Source organism: Protopterus annectens, chromosome 2.part2 (assembly GCF_019279795.1).
Source record: "Protopterus annectens isolate FY-2018-M chromosome 2.part2, PAN1.0, whole genome shotgun sequence".
NCBI lineage: Eukaryota > Metazoa > Chordata > Ceratodontiformes > Protopteridae > Protopterus > Protopterus annectens.
In genome coordinates, this window is record NC_056730.1 from 37533929 (window position 1) to 37560755 (window position 26827).

Genomic DNA, 26827 nt, shown 5'->3' on the forward strand with positions numbered 1-26827 from the left:
AATTATTTATGATACACTTTTTATTCAAGGTGACCTAAGACAACTCCTTAACTGTTATTACCACTTTACATGTATTGATATGCATAGATGCACACAATTATTACTGCAGCTTATGTTACAGTAAGCCTAAATATGCAGGATCACTTGACTACTATGATGACTGCGGTGGTGGTGCTGCGGTAGCGTTGTCGCCTCACAGTAAGACGTTGTCCTGTTCGATTTTCAGCTAGAGCGTATTCTGTGTGGAGACATGCATGAATGGGCGTACCTTCATTGAAGGTTGTGCGTCAGGGCCGGCAACTTGGCACGTAAAAATCTACTGCCAATCATTAGCGGACCGGAGTTCCGCTGTGGTGACCCCTAACTGGGAAAAGCCGAAAGACACAACAACTTGACCACTATGATGAGTTGCTACTTATGTAATGCTTGTAATGCTTAGTATCAAGTCATTTATTTATTTATTTAGTTATCTAGTTATTTATTTTTATTTTTTTAGTTTGACATTTGCTAACTAGGATGTGTCTGACTGGGCATTAACCCTTTTTCAGCGGAGGCCCAGGGAGAAAGGCTTCAGCAAAATAACAAGAATAATAAACAATAAAAGACAAAAATCTAAAATAATGACAAGAATGTTTAAAATGTTCCATAATTAACAAGCAAAGACAGATTAAATATAGTGATGTTAAAAACATGGTTTGAGTATGAATAGAAGATTTAGTAGCGAAATAAGAAGACAGGGAAGTTTATCAGGGAGAATTGTGAGGTTTAGTAATAAGGCTTAGACATGAAGAGTTGATCCTGGATAGGAGAAATAGCCTGGAAAATGTGATTGGTAACTTGCTTGTAAGCTGAACAAATGAGATAAAGTTTCTCCATTGTTTGCCTATTGGCTTTAGTATCTTGAAAATTACCTTCGATTGGTCATGTCATGTATATCTGTTATAGGAGCTTGTTACAGTTTATCCATCTCTGCGACTGATTGCTGCAATGGATTTATGTTGCCCAAACACTATTCTTAAATCTTGGCCTTTGAGATATGAAAGGAAGCAAGGTACCATATGTGTTGAAGAGTAACTTTTACAAACAAAGCTAATTTGATAGCTGTTTATGCTGTGCTTGTATTGACAAGGCTTTAGCGCATTGTGCTTTAGTAGCTTTGCTACAACTAAAAAAGAATATATATTGGACAAAAGAGTGAGCACAAATTTAGCAAAGGAAAGTACTAAGAAAGGGTGTTTTTCGTATAGTTCAATGGAAATTATACTGTAACCTCCTTATTGGCTTTTTACTTAGTAGATGGTTTCTAATTGGTGCAGATTTGAAAAGCTGACATTGGTTAGTAATAACCTATTGAAAGATGTGATTGGTGATCCACTCCTATACCTAATTAATGAAATAGAATATTCTTTACCATCTATCCATTGGTCTTTACATTGTGATATCAGTTTTGATTAGTTAATGCATATGAGGTTAATATAACCTTCCCTGTTATCTGCGATTTGACTTGCCGCATGATTCTTCCTAATACATTTGGATCCTGGGATGTAAAAGGAAGAAAAGTATTGCACATGCACATGATTAATCTTATATATATATATATATATATATATATATATATGCTGTGCATATATTGTAAAGATGGTATTTTTGCATAACAAAACAAGATTTCTTCAGGATTTTCACCAGAAACGGGTGTATCAGAATTTCATTACCACACATTTTTTCATGTTGTATATTTGATGCTTTATTATGTTTGGTGGTTTATATATATTTCTACACCAAGTCTACGTGTATATTGGACGTCTGATTGTTTGTCTTTCCTTTTTCGTCCCAAGCCAAGGTCTTTAGCTTGATATGGAACGTTCCTTGGAATATAAAGGGATTGGTGGAAGAGTTTCTCTCTGCCGCTATCATTGGTTCATTCCGATATACATTCATCTGTCACTGAACCATAGGGGCTAGACTGTGATTGGTTACAATATTATTTCTGACCTACGTAGAAGAATTTTCAGCATTACTTTGACTGACTTTTATGAAGGGAATTGAAGTATGCCGATTGGCTCATGGTCTCACTGAGCTGTATTCTGATTGGATGGTAGGCGTTTAAATTTTGATGTTTATTCTCATGAATATAATGATCTGAAGAAGGCATTAGTTGCCAAAATTGCTTATTATTCATTTTCTCTGTATTTTTACTGGAGGTTATTAAAGAGAAGATTTTTAACAGTTACTATTCCGTGGTGGTAACCGAAGTTCTTCTTTTCTGTAATGCTTAGTATCAGGTCATTTATTTATTTATTTATTTTTATTTTTTTTTATTTTGACATTTGCTAACTAGGATAGGTCTGACTGGGCATGAACCCTTTTTCAGTGGAGGCCCAGGGAGAAAGGCTTCAGCAAAACAACAAGAACTATAACAATAAAAGACAAAAATACAAAATACTGACAAGAATGTTTAAAATGTTCCATAATTAACAAGCAAAGACCTATTAAACATAGTGATGTTAAAAACATAGTGTGAGTATGAATAAAAGATTTAGTAGCGAAATAAGAAGACAGGGAATGTTATCAAGGAGAATTGTGAGGTTTAGTAATAAGGGAGAGCAGAACTGCCTGCAGAGTTGTTGTACAAGTACATGAGAGGAATTGAGGAGAAGAAAAAAGGATGTAGGTAGTGGAAAAGGAGAAAAAAGGATGTGAGTAAAGGGGAAGAGTGGAGGGACATGGAAGTGAGAGAATGTCTTGCTGGGGGATGGGAGGGGAGATAGTGGAAGATTAGGAGTGAGTATAAGGAAGATCATAGCACAGAAGAAGCGTGATAGTGGGTAGGGGGTAGAAGGGGGATCAGGGAGTGGAAATTAGAGGACCAAAATATTTTATGAATTGGCTATTAGCATAAAAAAGCATAGACTAATCACTGCCACAACAATGTAAAGAACACAGTGGCATGTTGCATACTATGTATAAGCAAGTTATAATGAACGTTATAATAATTAAGGCAAAATAACAATGACAAACAAGGAAAAAGAGATAGGAAAAGTACTCAGAAGTGCAAAAATACAACATGAGGAAATGCAGCCAGTTTGGGTAACAAAGGAGATAAAGCATTTTATAAACAGGGAAAATGCAAACAAAATCAAAAAAGAGGAATACTGAAATTTAAGAAACTAGAGGGGTTGGGCTGAAAAGCAGAGGTAATAAAATGGCTTGTGTTGCTGCTTTGTTAGAGTCTAGATCACATATTAAAGCTTTTGAACCATCATCACATATGAATTTCTGCCAAGATACAAAACTTGTTTTTTACCAACAAGAACTTCAAGGATTTCTAGGTTCTGCAAAAACTTTGGAAGGAGAAAATAAAAGAAAACACAGGAACTGCATGAAGTTTGACCATATTTGATGTAAAATAATCCAGACATGGGAAGAATGCTATAATGGAACTATCTCTGGAAAACAGATTGAGAATGAAAGTGGAAGGAATAGCAATCTGCATCACTGTAGTAGTGTAGTATAATTTGTAGCAGACAGTCTAATAAAAAACAAGTCCCAAGAAACCCACTTGGAAAATGTATATGCATTTAATAGGCTTACTTAAAAATCACTTTAACCTTAAACTGAGTAAAAGATTTTAATGAATTTGTGACTGACTACATGTCTGAAATGAGAAAAATAAAGATTTTACAGGAAATGTTGAGTAATAGGATTGTGTGCAGAATAGATGATCACAGAAACCAGTTTAACATAAAAAGCTTTAAGCGCTGCTTTATCATTGGAAGCAGCAAACAAGTTATATGAGGTTTACAGGCAAGACAGACTGCAGTGGCATGCAATAGAATTCAAGAACAGCAGACAACAATACTGCTACTGATGTCTTGGGACACAGGACACAAACATTATTTGTAAAGTCAAGCAGGAAAAATGTTAGGCATTTGGTAAATATGGATAGCAAGACCTTATTGAATTAGGAAAACTAAATGGACCTACTCTTTTAACTTGAATACAAGCAGCAAAAAAAAACAAAACTCACTGTTAGTTGCTAAACTCAAAGAATACTCATGATTAGCAGCAAGTTTAATAAAATATTTTTTTGGAGAAGCCAAGTTTCCTGCACCCCTGATGTGTGAGCTCTGCCTCCCCCCTGCCTCCCCCCATGAACTATAAATATACTGCCTCTGACATCACAGAAACTTAGAGAAAGCATGTTAACAGAATCTGTAAATTTTGCTTTTCTCTCATTTCGATATACTAATGAACATTCAGCTGTGGGCAAATGAGTCTCAAATAAGTAAAAAAATAACATGTCAAGAAAACAAATATTAAAGGAAATATTAGTATTTATTACTTATACAGTATAATGTTCATCCTAAAGAATAAGGCACAGAGATTGCTTAGCAAACATTTTCTTTTTACAATGTACAAGGTCTAGCTATGAATCAAGTAAATTCTACCCTACTTGGAAAAAAAAACTAAAGGAGAGGCCTATAGTCTCGGAATTTAATACAGGAAGCAGCACCACTATAAAGAGTGAAGTAAAATTCAAAGACACAAAGCAGTCTTGCAACAAAGGGATATGGGGGGGGAGGTCATGAGTTTTGCTGGCACAATGGTACACTCTAGTAAAGGCTGGAGAGCAGCATTAGTGTCATGCAGGTGAATCTGCACACAGAGGGGAGATTTGGAAAACACACCATGGGCAGAAGTGTTCATGGGAATATGCCTACATCATTTCAAGTCTCACCATTTGAGGAAATTTTTCAAGGCATGCAGCTGTGAAATGCACTGTATTGGGCTACAACAATTTGTTTGGCACTTAGTCCAGAAGAGTAAGGCTATGAGCTCTTAATAAGCTGCTTCTTGCAATGTAGGGTTGGGATTCTCTCAGCCTTCATTTGTCTGCTTTGTGAGTTTGGCCAACTCACTTCAATAGATGACACTCCTGGGCTGTCCCTCAAATGGAATACTTGCATCCAGTGTACTGTCCCAGGCAGTTAGCATATGCTTTACACATCTGACTTTTGAATTCCTGTACTCTTCACAAAGCCATTAACTAGTGCTTCATGATATGCCATTTGACTATGCATCCCTACATATCTTGTAGTTTAAGGGGTTACCTACCATTTTCAATAAATATGAGTTTCGTGGGAAAAGACATTTACTGTTGCTTATCCTAAGTATGTTTTCAATGTCAGAGTTTTTTGTTTTTGTTTTGTTTAGCAAATGGCTCAGACTGTTTTTGCAGTAAAATTTGAAATAAACGTTTTAAATTAAATCCAAATCTCTGTGATCATTGTAAAAGTAAAGATGAAAATAGTGTGCACTCTGACAGGTTTGAACAGTGCTTTATAACAGTTGTGGAGACACAGCCAAGTAATGGCTGTCACAGCTGGAAGATCCCAATCCATTACTAGAGCCCCATTTGACCATGATCCAGCTCTGCCTAACTCCATCTCCTGCAAATGTTACCAACTGGAAAACAAATTTGGGTTTATTTAATTTTTATAAGAAGTTCTTACTAAATTAGGCAAATTTATTAAAATCTTGACACAAAACAACAGGAAATAGGATTTGAAAAGTCCAAAATCTCTGAAACTGTTGATATGATCATTCATTATTCAGCACATAAAAGAGTAGGTCCTTTACCGAGATGTTTCACCTTACATCACAAGATTTGTGATTCAACACAGAATACCTGTTGGCAATGACACATCATTTGCTTTTATACCCCTGATTCTGGCACCTGCTGAGAAAAAAAATATTCATAGCTAGACAAGGAAGGATTATCCACATCTTTAGAATTAAATATTTTATACATAGATCAGAGACTGCTCCTTACTATGTTTAATGAAAGGAGACCTGTTCCATCGATGGCCAGTGCTACAGTTTACAAAGGAATACACGACTGTCAACAGACCAAAAAAGTGTCATGCTTATATTCATGCTCTGACTAGGCTATTTGCTTCAGAAAAGCTACAGATCTATACACCACTAGTCAGGTATTGATGTGAGATGTCATGGACCATGTACCACTGCATCATGGACAATGTACCACTGCATATTGACAATTTCAAACACTGGCTTGTTAAAGAAATAATTCTGTTTCAAGTTTGAAAGTATGTATGGAAAGGCTGCTCAGTAATACACGAGACAAAGTTTACTCTATGTTATTTCAGAAGACTATGATTAAATGTTAAAAATGTAAGTGCACTGGGGAGATCCCAAGTTACAGGGGTGCACTGGGTCGTACTGTAAGCTCCTACGAACTTTAAATAAATTAGAGTACTCTGCCTCTTATTTGTCTCTGATTTTACAGCATATCTGACTTTGATATTTATGCCCTTTCTCTCATTAACTTCTATTGTTACTTTACATTGCTATCCTAGGATTCCCGTAGAATTTGTCACAAGTCTTTGCAGAAAGTGAAAACATACATGTATGAAAGTTATGGATACCACTACATTAGACTATCATAACCTGAGCTGGTGAGATGAGACCAATTCATTCTGAGTGAGCCAGAAGTGGGAAAATACTGAGACATCTGAAGTTCTGGTAATATTACCATACATCCAACATGCAAATACAGCTCTTTAATAATATTACCATACATCCAACATGCAAATATAGCTCTTTATTATAATGAGCAACAGGCAGGCAATTCGACTTTAGCTAACATGCTAACAATATTTATCTGGATATCCCTGTTGTTGTAATGTGTAATGTTGTTTTCGTTTTTTGTGATATGCTGGTATATGTGATCCTTTAATGGATTCTCACTGATATTCCAGAGACTGCAATTGTCACCTTTTACAAAGCAGAAATTAAAATGCCATTTGGGGGGATATATATGTTAACACTAACTTGAGGTATATTAGAGTGCTCCCCTTACACCAAGGTGTAGCCATCCTGGAGTTAGTATCCCTATCAGGGTTGCAGCCATCAACATCAGGGCTATTTAACATTGTATTCTTTACTTTTTTCCTGTGGACTCAATCTTTAAGTTAATGCACCATACTTATTTAATCTTTTTCTCTGTTTACCATGCTTTTTTAACTATAAAACACACTCACACTCTGCTTCAGATTATACGGACAATGTGGAAATCCCTAAGTAACTCTGCCATGAAGTACCTCAGTCCTTCGTTGAAGAGTCTGCAGTTGTATGGGGCTATAACTTTGCAGAAGACCTTGGAAAGCCTTGGGCAGACTTCTCAATGTATCCACTTGTTTACAGTCAACATAAAGCTCTGCTGTGCAGGATCCCTGTGGAAGACATGCTATCCTTAGTAGTACAGCATGTCGCTGTCCATCAGCTAACTCAACGTTGTTGAAAGTCACTGAGTTCACCTTACCATCCATCCTCAGGTAACGTAAAGCAACTGTCAAATGAAAAACACAATATGTGATTAATTAATGTTCTGAAAACATCTATGCCTCTGTCAGAGATTGCATGTGCAGCAATAAGTGCAATGTAATATGCCTAATGAGGCTTACCAGAAACCATGTAACATGCATAGTGAGGATTATCAGAAACCATGTGACATGCATAGTGAGGCTTACCAGAAACCATGTAACATGTATAATGAGGCTTACCAGAAACTATGTAAGATGAATAATGAGGCTAACCAGAAACCAAGTAACATACATAGTGAGGCTAGTGAGGATTATCAGAAACCATGTAATATACATAATGAGGCTTACCAAAAACCATGTAACATACATAGTGAGGATTATCAGAAACCATGTAACATGCATAGTGAGGCTTAGCAGAAACCATGTAACATGAATAATGAGGCTTACCAGAAACCATGTAACATGCATAGTGAGACATACCAGAAAACATTTAACATGCATAATGATGTTTACCAGAGGCAATCTAAAATGCATATGCAAGCAGTAATGCCCAACAAGGTCTTTGTTATTGTAGAAAAAATGCATACTCAGGAGTGTTCTGTGGTGTTGGGCGTCTACATCCCTGGAAGGGCATTATTTCAGCAATAACACATACCATAGAGCTTAGAGAATGAGCAGTTAAATTGTTTTGTATTTTTTATTACTGTATATCTATATATTTTTCATTTTTGATGTAAAATAATTCCTCCACCTAATATTTCAAACTTGCTGTAGTATATGTAATTGTTGTTAGAGAAAGTAACTTATGACCAGATTATAAATTATAAAAGTATTTGTCTGCTCACACATGTGCTTGTGAACACACATGCACACACACATGCACACAAAACACTTTTACAAGCACAGACAGGCAGTCAGACTCACACATATGCAAAGATATAAATGCACAGACACACAGTAATTAACAACCATTTTGCTGAGAGAATGAATGGAAAAATCAAAACACAGAATACAAGCTCCAAAAAAGTTTAGATGGCTACCAGTAACTGACCAAAATACCTTCCTTCTGTCAAGCCTTAATTTCAGACTAGTTCACCTAAACTAGTACTCTCCTTTAGCACATAATGATTAGGAGTAGCGTGCTGCGGTAGCGTTGTCGCCTCACAGGAAGACGTTGTCCTGTTTGATTCTCAGCTAGAGCGTCTTCTGTGTGGAGACATGCATGAATGGGCATACCTTCGTTGAAGGTTGTGCGTCAGGGCCGGCAACTCGGCAGGCAAAAATCTACTGCCAATCATTAGCGGACCGGAGTTCCACTGTGGCGACCCCTAACCGGGAAAAGCCGAAAGACACAACAACAACTTGTCCCCCAAGGTCACTAACAATGTGGCTCACAGTACACACCCCAAGCTTTAGATTACTGGTTGGTGAAAGAATGTTTTTCTAAAGCAGCATATATTAACTAGAAACTCCTCTCACTTCATCTCAGAAATGAAAACAGCTGCTTCTGCCTCTTTCACTCATTCCCACACTCTCAGGCATGCAGGCATACACACACACACACACACACACTTTTCTTTTTTTTTACTTTACTTGGTTCTTTTTTAATTTTACTCTTGCTAAACAGTAAAATGCCACTTTTTCACCAAAGCACACTAGCACCACTTAAATAATGCTGCAAACAACTGTTGTATAATCTAACTTATAACTATAGATGCTGTTCATCTGAGTACACTGCTTTGTCTAATGTGTATGTGTGTGTGTGTGTGTGTGTGTGTGTGTATATATATATATATATATATATATATATATATATATATATATATACACATATACACACACACACTATGCATAACTGTATATAATGCTTTGCTCTGCATGTTTATTCTTTCCTGTTATGTTATATAATACTCAATTACCCATGTCTATGCTTGCTTTTATGTATAACTATGTATATTAATATTTGTATGTATTCCACGTGGATTTCCTGTTATGTTATATAATACTCGACTAGCATGTTTTTAGCATGTTTTTATTTATAACTATGTATATTTATATTTGTACATAACTTAGTATTCTGATTATACACTTAGTCCACGTGGATTTCCTGTTATGTTATATAATATTCGATTATGCATGTTTTTATGCATAACTATGTATATTAATATTTGTACATAACTTAGTATTCTGATTATACACTCTTAGTCCGCGTGGATTTCCTGTTATGTTATATAATATTCGACTATGCATGTTTTTATGCATAACTACGTATATTAATATTTGTACATAACTTAGTATTCTGATTATACACTCTTACTCCGAGTGGATTTCCTGTTATGTTATATAATATTCGACTATGCATGTTTTTATGCATAACTATTTATATTGATATTTGTACATGACTTAGTATTCTGATTATATAATCTTACTCCACACTGATATAATTCTGACTGTATGAGTCAGTTATTCTGCTACCAATGTCATTGCCCTTATTCTGATCTGCTGCATTTTCTTTGGCATGTATTATACTTAAAAAAAAGGTGTTTAGACCATCCCACCATCGGAGTTAATAATATATTCCTTTCCTCCTATATATTCCCCTATAAATTCATAGATTCATAGATATTCCAAAGCCACTGAGTCTCATGATCATTCTCAGCTTGCCAGTACCCTCCCTCAGGCATCACCTCCTATGTCCAAGAGAGTCATGCTGGTCAGTCCTGGAGCAAATTTGGAGATATCCATACAGTCATCTAGTTTATACTTAAAGGAAGATAGTGAGTTGTACTGCTTAATGTAGGGGAAATTTATTCCAGTGGTTTGGGATCACCGAGTTATAAACCTATCTCACCACTGTGGTTTATTTATCTGTTGGTGAAGGTTTAAGTCTTTGGTTCTAGTATTGGTGGAGATGTTGGACTTGCAGAGAAACAGGAGATCCTGGACAATCAGCTCTCTAATGGCATGGTAAGCAAGTCAGAGATCTTCCCTCAGAAGTCTGTAAGACACTGAATAAAGGGTTAGAGCTTTCAGCCTTTGCTAGTAGCTCAGGGAGTTTAGGTCTGTGATATATTTGGTTAGGACTTTTGGTGTCTAATTGTTTGATATGTTTAGTGAGATACATACCAAACTGGCCTGATCAAAATTGAGAATATGGGAGTGATTTTCCATTATAGATGATAGTTCTTTGGCAACTAGCTGGGCTAACAAAAGGATTTCCTAACAACCCTTGTTATATGATGGTCAATCGAGACAGTGCAATCAACTCAAGTACTTAGGTCCGTAACTACATTTTTGTAGTGGTGCATTGACTAAACAGTATGATGAGAGGTTGACTTGTCCACCAAAAGTGATGATACACTTTTTATCATTTAGTTTGATCCCATTTTAGTACACCAAGAGTTTACGAGGATGAGTTAATTTTGGAGGGTTTGGGTGTCATAGAGTGACTTGACAACAACACCCAGTTTTGCAATCGTCTGCAAACGTTGTTAGCCAGAGGTCTTGGCTCTCTGCTTGGAGATCTGAGAAGAACATATCAAAAAGGAATGGTTCCAGAACTGATCCCTGAGAGACTCCACTGGTCAGTTTCATTCTTTCTAATGAAACACCTGCAGCTTGCACTGTGTGAGTTTTGTCTTTCAGCCAGTTTTCTATCCATCGTACTACATGTGGGTCAATTTTTAAAGTGTTTAGCTTTCGTATGATGCCAGCATGGGAAATGGTATCAAAGGCCTTAGCCAGGAAATTATATTCCACATGCACTGCATGGCCACCATAAATAGCCTGCATAACTCTTTCAAAGAAATTTACCAAAATAAATAGACAGGACCTACCCTTCAAAAAACAAAACTCTGGGTGTCAGGTCTATCTAACAAGATTCATAATATTACAATTTGTGAGTTCAGTTAAAATATGAATCATGGCTTTGCAGATGAGGTTTGTAACCCTTGTTATGATTACGCTGGTCAATTGTAAGGCCACCCTTATGGTGGGAAATCACCACTGCCGAGCACTACTCGTCAGGGACGAATCCAGAAGCTAAACTTAAGTTAAACATTTTGAGGAGCGTGTCTACAAAGGCACATTTAACACTATTAGTTAAGCAACTAGGTATATTATCAAGTCCCATGGAAGAAGCATGTTCGGCCTTGGTAAGCACTTTCAGTGAATGATCATTACAGACAATTGTGGAAAGTAAGGTATTCAGATATTTTTAGTACTTTGAATAGAAGTCTCACATGTAAAGCTGGCACAAAAATGTATTCACAAATGTATAGGCAATGTTGGCTGGTCAGAATAGGAGACGTCATTATGAATAGGTTCTGAGCAATGTTGGGGCATTGTGTTTTTTTGTTTGTTTGTTTGTTTTGCTTTTTAACATAGCTAAGTAGGATTTGTAATTATCTTTGACTTCAGAGGCCAGCCTAAGTTCAAGGGCTTCAATAGTGTTCTCCAGTTCTGTTTGCAATGGTTTTGATATCATTCATAGATTCAGACTAGGCTAACTGCCCTTTATGGGACATTTTAAGCTTAGCTAATTATTCCAGGTGCGAATCAAACTCTGTACCCTATGTCTATAAGGCAAGCGACTTAACCATTATAACAGCCTATCAAACCTAAATGAAAGGGGAAATATTCAAACCCTGCATCCTTATCACAGGAAGCAACACTTTAATTAGTTAGAGCTTTAGTCCTCTGTGCTAATTGCTAGACTGCATTGCAAATATGGGGTTTGGATTTACTAAATAATTTAAGGAGTTTCTTTCATGTATTGTATAGTTTCTTTTTTTTTTCTTTTTTATATGGCGGTGGACCACCAGGGTGGTTTGTTCTTGAATTTCCCACTGTACTTGGTTGTGGTAGGGACTGCTAGCTCTGTGCATTTTTCTGAATGGGTGTAGGACTCCTTAGTGAATATTTCAACTGCATTAATGTCTGCAGAAGTGAATTTTGATATTTTGTCACAGAGTAGGTTGAGGTTAGCAAGCTTGTAATCCTTAAATTATGATTGGACTTCACTGGAGAAGGATATACCAGAGGAGTAGTGCAAGTGGCTGCCATTGTAAAAATCATGTCAAAAAACTGTGACATATAGTCAGTGTATTTACCAGCTGCTCATGGGAATTTTTGTTTATTAAGTCCAGGAATTTTGGGATCTTATCTATCTGGTTCTTATTTCTCACTGCTGACTAACTCATTTGCCTCTGGCCTTTTTCGCCTTACATTTCAACCATTATTTTCCTTAGAGTTAACCCTTCAGCTACTCCCTTGTAGCTCCCTGTCTTATATTACTTGACACTGTTATATTCAACATATGTATATCGTATAGAGATATGCAATAGCATTAAATTGTTTTAATTTCTTCATCTAACAGACATTATAAGTTAAAGTAACCAGGCAAAAATAAACTGAAATGTCTTACTGTCAAGCATATGCACTGCTGACCTGCTGGTCACTTTTAAAATGATCACCTGCTTTTCAAGACTAGCGTTCATAAAATACAGCTATGTGTAAGGATACTTAACATAACAGTGTGTCTTTGTGCTATTTACAGTAACTGAAATAGTAACTTCCTGTGTGTATCCCCTGCCCAGTGGCACCACTGGAATATCCTATGTGTCCTGCATGGGGTGTTACATGTCCTTGTTGCCCCCAGTGCCTTGTCCTCTCTGTGTGGTATGTCCTGTGTGTCCATGTACTGTTTGGGGGGATGCAGTGGTCACATTACCTATGTCGAGTGTGCGCGCACACACACACACACACACACACACACACACACACACACACACACACACACACACACACACACACAGTGTCCCCAACTGTGCCAGTTCATGCCTCCCATCATCAACAGAGGCATCAGATCGACAGAGGTAGTGCCTGATACAAACTCACCCATGAAGACAGCAAAGTACAATAAAATGTGAAAGTAAAGTTCAGTAACACACTTATACTACTAAATCAGCTGTAGGAACAGATGTACAAATCCACACAGTGAAATACTATTCCTTCTGCACAGGGTTGTGCTTGGGGAATCCTTGATGTTCCTATATAGCACAGACAGACAGACACACTGCACTACTGATTAGGCCAAGGATGAATGGGTCTGGAGGACCTACACATACAGCTACAGAGAAAAAGCTGTACATACCTGGAGCATCTTCTATAAATATTATTGGTGTCTGCTGAACCTCTGCCCTGACATCCAGAACCACAATGTGGGACCATTTTTAGGTGTTATTGTCTTTGATGGAGAACAGAAAATCCTGAGTCTCTGTCAGAGGTGGCTCAACCACCTGCCCACCTCTGTCAGTCTACCTTCCTGTTGCCAGGTGGACAGCTCATTGTTTATCAGTATGAATAATGTTTCTAACCCTGCATCACGTCATTGCATACATATGATCCTGGATACTGACAACATTTAAACCCTTTACTTATTACGCTACAATTATAAGAAGAGCCTCCTGCAAGAGGGCTATAAAGACTGTCAGTACAAAGCAGAGATCTGAATAATTTGGTCCAGGCATTAACATGTACCACAGGGATTCCCTGTGTGGGGGAACAGTGTAGTCACCACTGCAATGATCTTAACAGATGAGATTGCACCCTCCTGAGCCAGTGGCAGTCTGAGATTACAGTGCACCCACCACCTATGTACTGCAAATAACCTCTGGCTTACCTCCACATGCAAACTGTGTGTGCTATGCACATAACTAACACACTACCATTTTTCTCTACTACCCCTAAAGTTATTGCAGAGCTGCACAGGAGGGGGGGCGGAGTAACTTAGAGAGTACCAGGGTTAGTATACCTGTTACCTACTGTAGAGATAACTGTGTTAAGAATCTGCTCAGTTATTATAGTTGTAATCTAGAAAGGCTTTCCACAGGGTTACCACCTTATCAAGTGCCGAAAGTGTCTCTTTACTTATGGAAACAAAATTTTGGAAGGACTGGACTTCGTATTTTGCATAAATAAAAGGTCAGTTTTGTAGAATGTCATGTATTTCTGATCTTTCCTATCACATTAAGGTGTATCAAGTTCAAAAGTTATAGTTTATATTCAAACAGAATTACAACAGGAATGTTAGGAAATATTTTTTGCCTTAATATTTCAGGATAGCTGATATTTTTCCTTCTTTTTTCACAGAATGCAAGTGCCCACATAGGGACTATCCTGCATAAAGAGGAACAGGTGTTTATCATTGTTTTAGACAGTGCTGACACTTCAGTTGTAAGTTCAATATTCAGAGACAGCAGTATTGATGCTTGATGCTATTTACGTCTGTGTGGATACTTGTGGGAGTTAAACATGTAGAGCAACATGTTAAGGTACTGCTTTCTGAGTGTGTTTTATGATGCAGTGGTTTAATTCCCCCCTTGGAAGACTATTTTGATTTCATAGCTGTTTGGCCTTCATGCTTGTTGCATTTTAGAATATGATAGATATAGCATTTGATGGGAAATATGTGTGAGCTGAATTTTTCATTTTACTAGTACAATTCTCACACAACCGTTTTAGTACTATTCTCACACAACCGTTTTCTCAATAAGCATAGTTTGATGACATTACTTAATGTTTAAATGCAAACTTCAGAAGTATTCTGCAAGTGTCTCAGCATAATGAGCATTTGTCTTATATATTACCTCTTCTGTGACTGCAGGTTGAATTCCCCCGACTCTTGCTTATGTAGGGTCTATATCATATACTCGAAAGATAAAAAGAGCAAAGGCTCTTTTATCGAACACTCAAAGCTGAAATCACTAAAAACTGAAGAGACAGGACAGTGATTTCTTTTCACAGGGGGAAAACATCGCTGCTCCGTAAAAAAAAAACAAAAAAAACAAATTCAAACAAAATAAAGTGGGTGGCTTCACCCTCCACACTCCCTTACTTAAATATACCAACTCCGAGATCACACCACAGTAGAGCAAATGGCAAAGTCCCAAAAATGGCCAAGTGATTTTTTTCGCTGGGAAAAAAAAATCGCTGTTCCATGTCTTCGATATTTAGTGCTTTCGGCTTTCAATATTCAATAAAACAGCGTTCGCTCTTTTTATCTTTTGAGTTTGTAATATAGAACCGCTTATGTATTGTGGCATCACTAAAAGCATCACTCACAGTTTCAACAGGGTGTTTGCTGTCTTTCTGAGTAATGTATCCACAAAATTGTCATGTATACATTTGTGGGAGCTGCATATTTCCTCTTTAATTCTTCACTTGTCTAACATATATACCACTACTGTGAGGTTTGACTGAAGGTTTTACTTTGTACAAGTAATGCAACATCTTAATGCATTGCCTTTCAGTCTGCATGTGGGTTCATTTCTTACATTGGTTGTTTGCTATGTCATCTTTGGTACTTTTGAGTTGTTTTTTTTTTTCTCTTTCAACTGTACCTGTAACATTGTAAGTCTTCACTCAATTTTTTTGTAATATGTACATTTGTGTCATAACCGCCATTACTGTGTGTTTGAAGGCACCCTTCAGAGTAGTTGTAGAAGTAGCAAAGCAACATACATTCAATTTGTTCATTATGGATTGCATGTGGTAATGACTGTGGGCTCAGTTCCCGCATGCATTTTATAATGCAACATTAGTGTTACTTTGGGGGAGGTGTTTCTTGTTCATTCAATTATAGTACATTGTAGCTGTACTTCTGTTCCCCACCCACTTTATTGCATCTATTATATACATTTCTTTATTTACTTTGTTTCTCTCTACTTATTCATAGCAGCATCTACAACATGCACATATTCCCCCAGTAAGGCCTATCTGCCCATGGCCAGGGGCAACACCGCCACCAAATACACCCACAGCATTGGTGTCTTAGGCTGCAGCAATTAATTCCACATCTCCTGCAGCACTTACATTGGACACGGCAGCCATGCCTGGACCAGGCAGTGCAGGCATAGCTGCACAAGACAGTGCAGGCATAGCTGCTCCAGGCAGTGCAGGTGTAGCTGCACTAGACATTGCAGACATAGCTGCCCCAGGCAGTGTCGGCATAGCTGCACCAGACAGTGCAGGCATGGCTGCCCCAGACAGTGCTCTGTTCTACCAGTCAGTAGCAGTGGCAGTTGGAGTGACACCTTTGTTATCCAGTGGCAGCTGGAAGACATAGTGAGGGGGTGGGCTAATCAACAGGAGGCTGGACTCTGAGTCACATCTCTACCCCACACTCGGTCCACCATCCTAGCCAGGGTCCAGTGCTGAGGAAGCTCAGGGTGATGAATAAGCTCCCACTGGGTTGCTACCGGCAGGGACTATCTATCTTATGCCCCATCCAGGTGCTCCTCCTTCCTTCTGTGCTCATGCCCACCTTGTTTGCTGTCCAAGCCTCCCCATCACCATTGCCTTTCCTATGTATGTCTGATGTTTCCCTTTGTGTTGTATTTCCCCTCTTTCATAGTCTTAGCACTGCCCCTATCAGTCCTGTTTGCCTTCTATGTTTATTTGTGTGCTGCTGCTACCTACCCTAACCTTTTACCTTCCCCTTTCTTCTCTTACTACCTGCCCCAACTTACTTTCTTTTCACATATGTAAAGGGAACCTGACCCACAAGAAAAAAGTTGTATTCCCCATCACCATTCTGCTCATTCCCAAAGTATTCACCTTATGGTCTACCCTGTTTGCTTCCCATTTTTATTTGGTCCAAAACAGATCAGCAAACATGAATCACTGACCGTTAAGGATTCCAAATCATTTCTTCTTTCTCGCCTCCTCCTTCTTGGCACAGCTTTGTACATAAGATTGTGCACAGCCTTACTGAGATGCATGCGGTACTTGTGAGCACTGCTTGTGCTTCTGTTTGTCAGTGGACACAACTTAGGACTATGCTCTGCTCTCGCAGACCATGCTGCAGCCATGAGTAATATAATAAATGAGTTCATGTTCAGTTTCCCCCCCTTCATGTTCTTGGCTTGTCCCCCCTACCCCCATATTCATTTTTAATGAGCATTGGGCCACATTGTGCAAATAAGTTAACAGCAGCAGACTGGTGGTGATCTGCATCTTTTCTGAATCTGTTAATATGTTATACCAGGTAGGGACCAGTGACTCATTTGAGGAACAGAAGATAAGTCAACCTTTGTCCCATGAAATGACAAAGCATACAGCTATACTGTGTTGATGTACATAAAGGGCACCCCGTATCGCTAGTTTTACTTGTACTGGTGCACTATGTGTTCCCTTTTAATCTACCAAGTATTTTACTCCAATATATATAATATAGTATAGGTACTAGTCCCTCAGAGGCCTTAATAATGAAGCAGATCATTTGACAGTGTTTGTTAAAAAAAGAAACAATAATAATAATAATAATAATAATAATAATAATAATAATAATAATAATGCATACTTTTGCTGACAACCATCTCTCAGTTTTGCAAATATGTACAATGGATGTGTAAGTCAGTTTCAGAATGTTGCAAAGCTACTCAAAGCTGGATTTGACAGCTTTAAATACTTACTTTTAAAATACATAAAACTGCCAATTATATGGGTACAACTTAGAAAATCATAAATCCGTAGATAAAACAATTTGTAAAAGCTTGCTGTTACTTCTGTTTGCTTCAAAATAAAAGAAAAAAGAGATTTAATGAGAAAAGAGAAAGAGACGGGCCCATACTTCTCAACCTCTTAGGGTAGGAAATCTAGACAAATCCATCAATAATGGGGAAACAAAAGTCCAAAAATAGGGACAGTTCTTACGTATTGCTCTTACAAACTTAGAAAACTGATAGAATAATAGGCTTTGCATTACCATGAATTTTCTGAAGGCTATGAAGTCTAAAACTCAAATGTCTGTCATTATTTTCTGACTTTAACCATCAATGGTTTGCCAAAAAAACACAATTTGTTTTGAGAATTGGGCCAAAAATATGAGGCAAAAATCTGTAAAGTTGAGAGGTATGGACCTATCTGTGCCTTTTCTCACAGACATAGAAGACATTTTAATTATTTCCTCTGTAAATTCAGGAATACAATAATACCCGCAAATACATTTTAACCTACTGGTTGTAATAGAAAAGAAATCTTGCAAATGTATTATCAGCAAGAGCAAACAGAACTATCCAACTTCTGTTCCCTTCATTTGTGCATGTGCATTATGAGAATATATGTTTGAATTTCCAAAAACTCAAAGCAAACAAAACAACAAAAATCTATGTTTTCACAGTGGGGGGGGGGGGTGCAAGCTCACCCTGCTTCCCCCACACTCCCTGCAAATTATATATATATATACCACCTTTGAGATCACACTACAGTTGGTAAAAGGGTAAATTCCCTGATCCCCCTGTACTGTATTCTCCATACATATGCTTTGAGTTTTCAGAAGATCAAATATATAATCTCATCTATATGAAATTCAAGTTTCCGTCATCTGATATAAACCCATCTATCTATCTATCTATCTATCTATCTATCTATCTATCTATCTATCTATCTATCTATCTATCTATCTATCTATCTATCTATCCATCTATCCATCAATCTATATGTGTGTGTGTGTGTGTGTGTGTGTGTGTATATATATATATATATATATATATATATATATATATATATATATATAGGGTATATATCACTTCGTCGAAATGGCAGAAGTTCGAACACCATATGTTTGAACTTCTAACCTCGAAGTGCAAAACCATCGAAGGCTTAGAACAGCGAATTTTTTTCCAGGGAAAAAAAATTGCTGTTCTAAGAAACACACACACAACACAAGCACACCAAAAAAACAGCAATCCATACACATACACTTAAAATCCTACATCTAACCCTACACTAAGCTGTACATACACTACTATCTATCCACTTACCTTAACCCAAACCCTAACCTTAAGGTCCATCACTATCACACATTCACCTGACCCGCGCCCTAACTCTAACTCACCTATCCCGCCCTAATCCTAAAGTCTGTCGCTATCGCACACCCACCTCACCCATGCCCTAACCCTAACTCACCTAACCTGCACCCTAACCCTAACGTCCACACAATCGCACACTTACCTGAACCCAACCCGTAACTTTCCACCACAGTGCGTAAAATCTCGAAGCCAGAGAAACGGCCCACCAAATTCTTTCCCTGAGAAAGAATTCGGTGTTCCACGGCTTTGCGATAATCAGTTTTCGAACTTCACAGTTTGAACATATGGTGTTCAAACTGCAGAAGTTTTGACAAACTGATAGGTACCATATATATATATATATATATATATATATATATATATATAGATATATAGATATATCTACTTCTAATATTCTAATGGCCATATTATCACATTTATTTTTTGCAAGACGAAAATCACAAAAACAAAATACCCGAATGGTGAATTTTCCCAAGTCAAGTAAACACTTGCCCAAACTTCAGTAAAACACACCGGAGTAAATAAAACCCACGTAGGTGGGTGGGGCTACACCACCCACACCTCCCTTCATCTCCCAAACCCCCCCTAACTATATATATCAACTCCGGGACTGCACTACAGTGTAGAAAAGGGTATGATGGGCAAGTCTTTACTTGCCCTGGGAAATATATATATATATATATATATATATATATATATATATATATATATATATATATATCTGCAAGTCCTGAACCTGGAGCATATTGTTTAATAATATAACTGTGTGGCATTTCCTTGTATTTCATTGCTTGGTCTACTAAGCTACTAAAAGGTAGGAGATCCATACAGAACTTACCTTAACATGTGACAGCAGAGACTTATTTAACTTATGTATCCATTACTAAGTAGTAGGCCTCAGGCATCAAAGATTCACACAGTCATACCTCTCAAAAGTGCTGATGATCACTGCATACCCTCGTTTAGCACCATATGTTTGTACTGGAAAGTGATTAAATAGAGAAGTTAGAAAGTAATGATACACATAGGATTTTTGACTTCACAACCCTCACAAGATCATTCACTATAAAGTTGGGAAATTTTGAATGCAATCAACTGTCTAACTTTTTCAAGTGCAATATAAGTCAAAGTAGAATTACCACTTCAACACCACAAATGCAGATATACTACCAGTGTTGTTCTAGTTACTTTTAAGTGAAAGTAATATATTACTATTACTTATTATAGGTTCATATCTGCGGTGGTGCAGCGGCAGCGTTGTTGCCTCACAACAAGAGGTTCTCCCGTTCGATTCTCGGCTGGAGTGTGGGAGTGTTTTCTGTGTGGAATCTGCATGTCCTCCCTGCGGTTGGGTGGGCGTTCGAAAGACATGAGTAAATTGGTGTGCCTTTATTGAAGGTTGAACGTCGAGCTGGTACCTCGGTGTTCGTGAAAATCTACTGCCAATCATTGGTGGGTCGGAGTTCCGCTGTGGCGACCCCTAACTGGGAAAAGCCAAAAGACAACAACAACTTATTATGGGTTCATAGGTAGGTACTAGGCTATTGGCCCTGGGGCCTATACAAGCCCAGCCAAAAAGGTACCCTTGCTTTTGCCACCCAAGAAAATTACTTTCCTGTGCCACTGTCGAGCAAAGCCACAGAAGTGATACCTGGGGTGACTTTCCTATTTACCATCCAATCATCAAGATTTTTCTTGAAGAGTGCTACTGAGGAGCTTTGTTTGATATAGATAGGAAGTTTATTCCAGAGTATGGGAAGTCTCTGGGACAGGAATCTATCCCTCTGGCATGTTTTGTTTATTGTGGTGACAAGGTTTAGGTCCCTAGAGTGTGTAGCTCAGAGGGATTGGGATTTCTTTAAGTGGAGCATGTCCAACAGCTCTGGGTTTGACATAGCTTTGTATGTTAGGCAGAGATCACCTCTGAGTAGGCGATATGCAACGGAGTAAAGCTGGAGTTTTTTTGAGACTGTCTGCGTAGGGCATCTGTTTGAGTCCGGTAATCCTCTTTGTGAGGTATTTCTGCGGCATTTCCAGTTGTTGTAGATGTCTTGTGAGGTACATACCAAAAGGGGTGTTGTACTCTATAATGGGTCTAATGAGTGATGAGTAGAGGGGAACAATGGCCTCTTTTTTTCTGGATGAGAAACCTTTTGTGATGAGGTGAGCCATGTAGAAGGATTTCCTGACCACTGTGGTGATGTCATTATCAAAGGAGAGACTACTGTCCACCTGTGTCCCAAGGTCTCATCACATTTTTGGCATAAAGTAGACTACCAGCTATGTGGTAGTTCATGGGTACAGAGTTTTTACCAAAGGGGATGACAATACACTTTTTGGCATTGAGCTTGAGGCCATGGCTTTGACACCAGGCCCTTTTGTAGTATGTCTAAAAAAGTAATATATTACTATTTACTAACTAAAGTAACTTGTTACTTTTGAGTTACTTTTACATAAGTATAGTTTATCAATTGTCATATTCTGATTTATTCACACGCTACTTGTGTTTAAGGAATACATGCTTACTGCACATGAATATGAGTGTATTATTAAAGCTGTATACACCATATTACAATAAAGATAAATAGCATTTTACAGTTTGCAAAGTCCCACAGACCAGTCTTTATAGTCAGAGAGTCACAATTTAATATTTAAACCAAAGTACATACAGCCAGCAACACAAGACCCATGACAAGTTACAACCCATCAAATTTTCAACAACGTACATTAAGCTAATCTGCTAAAAGTGATGCCGAGGACACAAAAATGTTTACTGAATATGTCATATAGGTCTAACAAGACTACTGTCATAACAAAGTCAACCAAAATATCACCATATATAACTATTCAGAATGATTAAACAATCACTACACATTTTTGTTGGCTTGAAGGAGCAACTTTTCAAAGTGTTTGTCGGTGAGTCTATTTCTTCTTGCAGTCAGCACTTGTCCACCAAAACTGAACAGGCGTTCAATGGGTGCATTAGATGGCAGAGGTATATTAGTGTTCAGAAATATCTTCTTGACTGTAGGGCAACTGTTGAGAGAAGATATTTCTCTGGAAGGGTCAGGCAGATACATTTCCATCTGAGAAGATATGCTGACACTGGCTGCTATCGATTCTTTGAAGTTGAAGAAGCTGTCTTCAGCAGTTAGTGCAGATGACCCATGCTCAGGTTCATCCAGTTTCTGCATGGCATCAAGGAGCAGAGCCTTGCCTCTGAGTTTCTGGTCTTCTCTGTCCATCTATTGCAAACGGAACTGTGGATGCACTATGCTAGCCAGAATGAGCTCTTCGCGCTCCAGAAGGTGATCGAACCGAGCCTCAGTGCCTTTAAGAAGAGCATCAACTAGTGGCACAATGAGCTAAACAGACTGCCTGACTTTGGACAGCTTGTTTTTCAGGCACATAATGGTGGGGATCAGGATTCCCATGAAGCATTTCAGCTCCGACTGCACGATCTCCAGAGCCATTGCCAGGAGCTGCATTGCTTGCACAAACTCAGCAACAAAGGTAATTTCAGCAGGCCTGAAGATGGCAATTCCAGTCTCTTCACATATCTCATTCTGCAAGCCTTCACCCTGAGTTTCAATGGGGTGAATTCTCTCCATCACATAGAAAGTGGAATTCCATTATTTCGCCATAATGCTTTGCATGATCTTTCTATACTATGCATCATCACAAGCAGATTCAGCATCATGCACTGCAACTAGATTCAATGTATGTGCTGCACATCTCAGATGGGAAGGCAGTGAATAGGTGCTCTCACTTTGCGCTGACTGACTCAGCACGGCTGTCACACTGTTGCAAACCATTTCACCATTGTCATCCTCATCTTGGGATAGAATGCTTGTAGTCTGAGATCTCTCACATTCCGTGAAGACATTGAAAGCCTTTACAAAATTGCTGCCATTGACAGTAATTGTCACACACACCTTTTGATCTATCTTATACTTGATGTGAATGCTCTCAACAGTTGACTCTATGAGGTCGTATGTATATGTCTCCCATGTATTCTGCAGCATGACAAAGCAGCTGACTTTCATTGAAGTATGTCACAGTTGATCCAGTAGGAGGTGACGCCAAAGACACTACGATTCCGATGGGTCAAAATGTCAGCTGTAGTGCAAACAGTTGAAACACTTGCTAAAGTTTCCATCGGATTCTCCTTCATATCACTGAACTGTTTCTCCACCTGTTCAACAAGAGTTTTCGTGCTCATGACCACCTTTCCTGGCTGCAGGCCAGTTCCAAGGTTGGTGAAGGACGGCTGCTTGACAATGTTGAAACACTGCACATCATTCACCACAAAGTCAATGATCAAACTATCTACCTTGGACTGTGTGACATGACCAGGACCAGTGAATGCTGCAATAGACCGGTGTGTCGACGATTTCTTGTCCAACTGGTCAGGCCCAGAATCAACTGCTTTCCTTTTCAGACTATTTAGCTTTCCAAGTGCGATAGTTCATGGATGTCTAATAAATTTGTTGCTTCATGTAGACTGGGTAGGAATATTAACAGCTTTTTGGTGAAATCTATGTTCTGCAGACCCAAGGAGGTCTTATGTGAGTCATTAAGAATAGAAAAAGCACAGTCTAAACCACAAATATCCGCCAAAAAAGATGATAGCAGCCAGGAAAGTCCGCCACAAGATTTTATTCAAGTTCCAAATATAAATTAAGCGCTTTTGTTTCCCAATCAAAACTTCATCAGAATAAAGTGCGAATGCAACCTCACCTATATTTATACCCGCCCAAATCAATGACATCATATCCTAAAGTAATTTAACTACTTAAAATGTCATTCCATTCAAATGACCTTCCAGCCCATTTATATTTACATGTGAACAAGGAATATATCGAACTACATGTTATACATTGAATGAATAAATTATTTACTGTGAAATAACTATAAAATGTTTTCATTAAAATGCTGAATGCATACATTTACCAAAGTGGAAAAAATATATCTTTTTAAAACCATGAAGACAACATCTAATACATGTATTATTAATACAGATACCTAAGGAAAGTCAATTATTAATTAAAAAGCAACTCTAAAACAGTTTATGAATTCTTAATACTCCCTATTATACATAACTAAACATTACCATAGGCTTAAAGTATATCATACAGTATAATAACGTGCAGATATATATGCACATCCATAATTACATAAAAAAATTGTGCTTTTAACCTTAAAATTGAGCTAATTGAGATGGCACTATTTAATCCAGGTGCCTCTTAAGCATTAGTTCTTAGTTGCCATCTCAGTTCTTTTAGCTCTAAAAGGTCATTCAGGGGACCCCCCTCCTCTCACCCACAGTGGCTTGGTCAATTACTGTGAACTTGAATTTATGCCCTTCATGCATTAGTGTATGAACAGCCAAAGCATTTTTCATATCTTTTTTATTGATGTCGTAATTATGTTGGTAGATGCGCGTCCTTAAAGAATTGATGGTTTTCCCTATATAAAAACTGGTACATGAACCACAGGATGCTACATAGACCACCGCTTTACTGCTACATGTATATTTTCTGTTTATATATATTTTTCCATATTGTGGTATAATTAACTCATTGCCTATATTAATATCCTGACATAGTAGACAAAACCCACATCTAGTCATACCATCACCCGGGGTACTAGGAATCTTAATAATTTCTATAATAGTTTTTAAACTCTGATCTTTCTTGTAAATAACCCTAGGTTCTGGCCCAACAAGTTTTAAATGTTCACTATTGACTTTAAAAATGTTCCAATTATGGATTAAAATCCTTTTTATATCATAGAAATGGTTATTAAATTTTAAAATAGCAGATTTTTGCTCACTTGACTCTTGTAGTTTAATGTTATTATTATTATTTGAAAGGTCCTGTATCTTCCCTAATAAGGGAGAGAACAACCCTTGTTCTCTCTTCCTTGTGACCTCATCAAATGTAGAGTCTAAGAACATATGTGGGTACTGTCTTTTAATTAACATGTTCTTTAGGATCCCTAATTGTCTTGTAAACTCACTGGATTCAGAGACCATTCTCACTAGACGCACCCCTTGTCCTTTGACCAATGATTTTTTCTGATGTATTGGATGACAACTTTTAAAATGCAGGAAGGAATTAGAATATGTTGGTTTCCTATAGATATTAGGCATAAATTCTTTTTTTATTCTTGTCTTTAATGATTTTACTATCTAGAAAATCAACTTCCTCCCTAGAAACAGTACTAGTGAACTCAAGAAAATTAGTACTTGTACTGATAAATTCTAAGAATTTTTCCAGTTCTTGTTCTCCTGCTTTCCAAAAGACTATGATGTCATCCAAATATCGTCCATAAAATGACCACCCCTCCTTGAACTCACTTTTAAATACTATTTCTAATTCCCAAAAGGGTAAAACAATATTTGCAAAAATGGGGGCACAAGCTGCCTCCATTGCTACGCCTTTTGTTTGCCTAAAGATTTGCCCTTCAAATATAACAATGTTTGTTTCCAAAACAGCCTCCATAAGTGTCCGAATAGTTAAAATACGTTCATGCATCAAGTCAGTATATTTGCAAAGGAACGTATAAAACCAATCAATACCTACATCATGCGGTATGATGGAGAATAAATCTTTTATATCTATGGTGACCAATAATAAATCATCACTATATTTGTCCCTAGTAATCTTTCGAAGGCAATCCCAGGAATCTTTTAAGAGCCACTCACACTTTTTCAGTGTATTTTTGAGTTGATTGTCAATACATCTGACAATAGGAAATGTTTTTGAGGCTCTGGCATCCACAATTGGTCTCAAGGGTGGGTCCTGAAGGTTCTTGTGTATCTTCGGGACCTCAAAAATAGTAGGAATGTTTGGATATTTCATGAGCATGAACCTATATTCATCTTCCATAATCTCAAAATTTAATACCATTTCATCAAGCATGACATCAACTTTTTTATATGCAATATTTTTCTCATGTATGCTGATTTCATCATAAGTATCTGTGTATAAAATACATAACATTTTGTTGGCATAAATGTTACGGTTCATCAGAACCAAGCCACCACCTTTGTCAGGTTTTGCTATTCTAATATCAGTATTCTTACATAAATTAGACTAAATTCTCATTTCATCTTTAGTCATGTTGCATTTATTGTCATCTTTTCTATCCCTCTTTAGCATATCTCTGATGTCAAGCTCACACGTTCTTTCATATAACTGTACACTAGGATTTAGGGGTGGATTAAATATACTTGGCTTTCTACATGGTTGGTTGATACTTTGTGCCAAGGCAGTGCCCTCAAAATGAAAACCAAAGTTGATTTTCCTATTAAAAAATTTTAAATTGATTAATACTTCATCTATAACAGCATCCTTACTGGGCACAAAGGAGAACCCCTTCTCAAATATTTCCGCCACTTTGATATCTATATCCAAACCACTATAATTGTAGATTTTGAAGTCCCCATGTGTGTTAGTAATAATACTGGGTGTAGATTCTTCTGTTAAAATTTCTTGTATACTCCCTTCCCCCTCCCTTTCCCCCAGTTGTACCACTTGTTGTTGTAAGTTGGATGAAAATTGTTGTTGTTGTAAGACCCAGGGTTCTAGTCCCTTCTCTGAT

General features: G+C 37.7%; 1 protein-coding gene across 4 annotated transcripts in view; it reads right to left on the reverse strand.

Moving 5' to 3' along the window:
• The window catches only part of THBS4 (thrombospondin 4), a 972706-nt gene that overhangs the window by 795002 nt on the left and 150877 nt on the right, over positions 1 to 26827 (reverse strand). For all 4 annotated transcript variants that reach the window (XM_044063723.1, XM_044063722.1, XM_044063724.1 and 1 more), the window contains exon 3: positions 7125 to 7372. In XM_044063723.1, the coding sequence (XP_043919658.1) occupies positions 7125 to 7372 (248 nt within the window). The remainder of the gene's footprint in view (positions 1 to 7124; positions 7373 to 26827) is intronic.